Here is a 6,096-nt window from a genome sequence, read left to right on the forward strand (position 1 = left end):
GGCCTATAGTTACCCGGGTCCTCCCTCTTCCCCTTCTTGAAGATGGGGACCACATTTGCTACCTTCCAATCATCTGGCACCTGGCCCAAGCACCACGATCGCTCATAGAGCCGTGCCAGGGGCCCCGCAATAACCCCAGCTAGCTCCCTCAACACCCTGGGGTGGAGATCATCCGGACCCGCTGACTTGAATGCGTCCAGCCCCTCCAGAAGCTCTCTTTCTGAGCACTGGACAGCAGTGTCCCCTTCCTGACTTGACATTGTTCCAGAGGATAGGCGGTGACGTCTGAAGTTCATGCAGGTACATTCAGTACACATAAAATTCCTGAAGGAGAACATCAAGTTAGTTCAACTTTTGATCAGGATGATAGGATTATGAATGACACTTCTGCTGTAAGCTGTACTTATTCATTCTTGGGAATTAAAGCTGACTACTATTAAAAAATAATACATCTCCTCTTCAAAGGATTCAAGGAGGCTTTGAACAAACAGCTTAATAGTACAAAACAGTACTTTGTTGTTTAAATTTTCTATTTTACTCTCTATTCCTTCTTCAAATCTGCCCTTGCCAGCTGTTCAGGTTCAGTTCCACCCCTCTTAGAAGCAACTACAGTTCTTTAAATTACCATAGGTAATCAGTCTTGTTAGGAAGCTGCATTACCCCAAAATGTGGTAATGTAATATAAGAGAGTTTTATTTAAGATGACTACCATATAGGGATCCTACCCCATCTAATTACCACCGAAGCCTAGCTATATTGCTTCTCAAGCCACAGCTCTTTTCTATCAGGTATTTACAGAACTTCTGTTTACTGGTGATTTAATTCCCGAGTAAAGAATACTATAATCAATTATCCTGTTCTGACAATGGGGAAAATTTACAGGATAATGTATATTCAATGATATTGTATGGTTAAGGCCTTGCACATTAGTTTGAAAATCTACCCCTTAAAATTATCGGGGGGGGGCAAAGACTGGAGAACACCGGTGGGGTTTTTCTAAGGCGCTCGACATTGACTTCAATAAAAGCAGAGTTAGGACAAAATGGATGAGACAATTCCATCTCAAATATTCCAAAAATATTTATGTGTATTATTGTACATATACAGAAGAACCTGCAACTTGGTTGCTACAAGTGCACAACACAATTAGCAGATAAGAGATATACTAGGGATGCAGCCATCCATCAGGTCATCTGGCTTAATGAAGGAGTTACTCTTAAACTAAAGAATGTGAAAGAAGATTTAAACTTCCATTTTAGCAGTGCTAGCTCTTCTGTAATGTTAGAATATATGTTTACTCACCAAATCGTTTTCTTGTCCACCAGTGTGGTTCTTTAATTGCTGAGAATCTAACATCAGGATGTAACCTCAGTCTGTCATACAGATCTGTTGTTCCACATTTTGGCTGGCCTATAATGTAGAAATGGGGAAGACAGCGCAGTCGATAGTGTTTGTCCTTATACTGATACAAGTGGTTCCAAAACACCTTTCTGAGGTAATCGAATATGGTTCGAAAACGCTTTGAATACAGTGCATATGAGTTTGTTGTGTAAGGATTTGCAGTAATGTTTCCTCTGTATTCTTCATACCAACACGGATTCTTGCTTTTTGGAAGGAATTTATTAGGAATTACTGAAAACATCTGCAATATAAAGAACAACAAATTCCAGTTAAAACATATTGTACAGCTACGCTTTCCTCCTCAGCACAGCAAGTGAACACAAAATAAGCCAGATCTGTATATTCCAATCACCAACTAATAATCTTATATAAAAAGTAAGAGTGAAAGACTGAGGACAAGGCCACAGTTGTACCAGCTTCTTCTGGATAGAGTTGACTAAGTCTACACAAAGAAAATCTAGAACATCTCTAACTTCAATTCAGACCAATTCTGAACTCACTATTTAGGTTTTACTTAGTCTTTATTCTGGGATAAGGCTCATTTCAGACTTTACTTGAAAGTAAAAGACTTTGTGATTTTTGCTCATCTTTAATGGGAATTGTAGGCACTCTGCCCTTCCCAGAAATAGGTCCTAACCTCAGCGCCATGAGAACAGCAAAACTCTTCAGCAGAAGCCAAAATCTGTCATTGTACTTAATTTTAGGGATCCTGAAAATGAGCTTATAGAGAATAATAATTAGGGACACTGATTTAGCCAAAAATGAAATTATCAGAATAAGGTATTTCCCATAACTAATTCTTAAATACAAAATTTGCACAACTGTCCAGAACTCCAATTGCCAAATGTCCAAGAAGGCATAATAACAATTACATATTTAACAAGCCTACTTTTTATGCATCTGTTACATCATATCTGCCTAACTCCTCTGAATTACTTTGAATACAATCAGGTATAAACACAGTATAGTTGTATAATTATAGAAGACTTCTCAGCTCTTGATACTGAGCTCATTTATACAATCCAGCTCTTCACCCAAAACAAATGATATATATATAAAGGCCAGAACTTCAACAAATGTAGATCAGGAAGCTTCAGCTTCTCAGCTGGTACAAAGTGACATATCACCTGCAGTGATGCTATACCGGTTTACTTCAGTTGAGCTAGACTAGAATACTTGAAATAGACACAGTTCAGTATATACTTACATGAGGCTCTTGTTTCTTCAGGTCCTCTAAATCTGGTCGCTGTCTTGTTATAAACTCAATCTTTGAAGTTATAGTTTCAATAATTAATTTAATGCTTGGATAATCTTTTATATATGAAATATTAATTTTCCAAGGCTGGTAATGGTCTTTTACATCACTAACGCTTTCGTTGTCCATTAAGTTTGGATTGTTGGTAAAAGCTCCATAATGGAATGGCGATGGTATTAGCAACATGCCATGTTTGGCTCCAGTCAATATGTATGACGCCATCACTAGAGTCATTATAATCAACCCAAATATTAAGCTGCATAGCTTTCCTTTCTTCAAGCAAAATAATCCATTCCAGCTTTCATGGTGATCAGTCCTTACTTCCAAAACCGCAAGCAAGTTCATCTGCTTGCTATCAACATAGAAAGGAATTTTACTTTCTCCTTTGCACACAGGACACTTCTGGTTGTTATGATTATGCCGACGACATCTGAAACACTGTCTGTGTAAGTCATTTGGCAATAATTGTATGCAGCAATTAATGCAATGCCTCATATTAATAATATTGAACTGCTGTATTAATGAGCCATGTATCGCCATAAAAAATGTTCTGATGCATACAAAATCATTTCCCAAAAATGTGAAACAAGTTAATTCATTGCACGACTATAGGAATATTTCATACTGCAAAAACCCAGGTTCAAACCCTAAATAGCCAAATATATGCTGAAAGTGATTTATTTCTCAGTCAGAAATGAAAAAAAATTAAATAACTGTACATGGCACATGATTTCTAAGGATTTGGCTCAGTATGGACAACTTGGTTAAACAACACAGCTACTATGAGACTGGCTCAAGTTTTTCCCATTGAACAAAGTGAGGTGGAAGAAACTTCACTGAAGAGTGTGAAAATATGCAAAAAACAAAAAGCCCTCATTGTCCTCCAATTTGTTTAGGAATATGCAAATACGTAGAAAAGTCCAAGACACCCTCAGACTACGTAGGGTCCAAAATGGAGTGCTGTCTCTGAAAGCTTCATCTTCACAAAGGCAATTTCAAAGATCGATATTGCATAACCTAAAGAAGCAGGAAATAAATATGGATAAATGTCCAACAGGTTAATTTGTTACATTAATCAGATGACTGAACAAATACATAGTCATCCACTCTACAAAAAGCTTTCTAATTAATTTAATGACACTATATCAAAAGATGGTGTGGGGGGGAGCTACTCTATAATTACAACAGAGTTAACATTTGGAGACAACTCAAAATTGCCACTTCATCCTCTTTTTCATTCACAGTTCGGGACAGACTGAGACCTCCTTGCTCACTCCAGCAACCAATTATGCCCACAAGTAAAACCGTTTAGCCCAATAGTTGCTCACCAAGATGAGTAAAGGCTTTGTTACCTGCCCTTTAGTACTTTCATTCAGTGCCCAAAAGCATATGTATATTAACTCCCAATCTGGGCTAGAAACAGGGCCGGCTCACAATTTTTTGGGGCCCCCCGCAAGAAATAGCTTTGTGGCCCCCTGCCCCAGAGAAGTTAGTGGCAGAGGTGGGGGGAGAGGGGTGGCAAGCGGCCGGACATGAAGCCAGAGTCGGCAGAGGGGGGTGGCGAGTGGCTGGATGCTGGGAAGACTTAGTTGTGGGGCCCCCTGCAGCCACAGGTTTTGCAGGATAGGACGGGCCAGCCCCCGGCAAGGAAACTCTGCGAGCGGGATAGAAAGAGTAACTTGGAAAATTTGAAAGGGGGTGACATTAAAAATTTATCATAAGGGTACAGGAGCTTCTATGGAGGGTAAATATGACACAAGATATACAGGAAAGTCACAGTGACAAACTTTCAGCACTAAAGTCAGTTTCCATTTTAGAAGGCTACTTCAGCAATGAAAATGGCTAGGAATGCTGTTGTGAAATGAAAACTTGGATTATCAGGGTCATTTGAGTCCCAAGCCCCTGATCCAGCAAATGCCCTTAAACAGGTTTAACTGTTAAGCATGAAAGTAGGCCCACCTGACATCATGGTAGATGGAGTTCATTTAATCCAGGGTGAAGGCTGCGTACAGCACCTCATAGAACCATTCCTGAGCCCTGAAAAGACTTCAGCGCTCCCATGCTTAGATTTACACTGGTGTTTAAGTGTTTTGCTGGATTTCAGCCCAAATCATTCACTTAAATATGTCACCACAGTTGCTAATGGAAAGCCAGTGATCAAATCTTTTATTTAAAAACAATTTTGATTTTTGTCTAAAATTATATTGTACATTAATTTGCAGTGGACATGTCTACTTTTGGGAGCAGATTTGCTCCTAATGGCTCCCTCCGGGTGCTAGCCAGGTTGGCAGGGAGCATGGGGCCAGTCTCCATGAATACAGGGCCAGGGGAGCTCTGCCAACTATAGCGGCAGCTGTCACCTGGCCCCATACACATCGGGAGGGGTCCTGACGTGCACAGGACCAGGAGACAGCTGCTGCTGCAGGCGTTCTCCCCACATCCATGCACATGGGGACAAGCCCTGCACCCAGTAGAGCTTCCCTGCACAACCCAGAGCTGGCTGGGACCCAGGATGGACAGTTCCTGGCCAGCTCCCAGCTGCATGGAAAAGCAGGGAGAACCTGAGTCCTGGTGCTGCTCAGCTCCTGATTCCTGTAGGCAGCCAAGAGCTGAGCAGCAACAGAATAGAGTGGGGGCCAGAGAGCTACCCCATCCCAGTTCTATTGCTGGGACCTGAGTAGTGCCAGGACTAGGGGAGTTCCCGGTCTCCTGTAGCCCTCTAGCGTAAGGGCTGACCAGAAGCAAATTTGGATAATGTAACCTACTTCACTTACTGTATGGCTGGTGTGCAAAGAAAGCAAGGCATGATCCTGCCTCCTTTATGGACCCTTTTGGTGTGCTATAGAGTCTCTGGAACACACTAAGGGAGATTTCATTTTTTCTCTGTACTTCCCCTGTTCCAACAATACAATGGCATAGCTACTAGGGGTGTGCGAAGCAGGCCATATTCAATTCAGATTCGGCCCAATTCGGGGGACAGCGATTCAATTTGTTGATTCGGATCACTGTCCTGATTCATTTCAGCCAAATCCAAATCTGAAGATTCAATGCTGATTTGGAGAATCAGTGATTCAGCCATAGACACAGCTTTAAATGCTTTTTCTACATACCTCGAGGTACCAAGTGTGGCTCATGAACCCTAAGAAGGTGGGGCGGATGGAGCCATAGGAGGACCCTGGGTGCCCCCCTAGACCCAGGAGGCACCAGTCGCCGAGCCGGGGGGTGGAGGGAGATGGCAGACCCAGAAGTGGACCGGAAGTGCTTCTGGTCTCCTTCCAGGTCCACCGCTGAGTATGCAAAGGAACCACCCCCCCCTTCCCACGCTCCTGTGGGATGCTCCATCTGCCCCACCATCGTAGCGTTCACAAGCCGCCTGGTACCTTGAGGTATGTATAAAAACATTTAAAGCTGTGTATATGTCCGAATCATCGAATCTCTCT

At 42.0% G+C, this 6,096-nt stretch overlaps 1 protein-coding gene across 1 annotated transcript in view; it reads right to left on the reverse strand.

The window, feature by feature from the left end:
• Positions 1-6,096, reverse strand: part of CHST15 (carbohydrate sulfotransferase 15) — a 132,413-nt gene that overhangs the window by 48,933 nt on the left and 77,384 nt on the right. The window contains exons 2-3 of the mRNA XM_019502963.1: positions 2,609-3,673; positions 1,303-1,642 (exon numbers count right to left, since the gene is read on the reverse strand). Of these exons, the coding sequence (XP_019358508.1) occupies positions 1,303-1,642; positions 2,609-3,196 (928 nt within the window). The 5' untranslated portion in view covers positions 3,197-3,673. The remainder of the gene's footprint in view (positions 1-1,302; positions 1,643-2,608; positions 3,674-6,096) is intronic.

This window comes from Gavialis gangeticus, unplaced genomic scaffold (genome assembly GCF_001723915.1).
Source record: "Gavialis gangeticus isolate Ggan-Ray unplaced genomic scaffold, GavGan_comp1, whole genome shotgun sequence".
NCBI lineage: Eukaryota > Metazoa > Chordata > Crocodylia > Gavialidae > Gavialis > Gavialis gangeticus.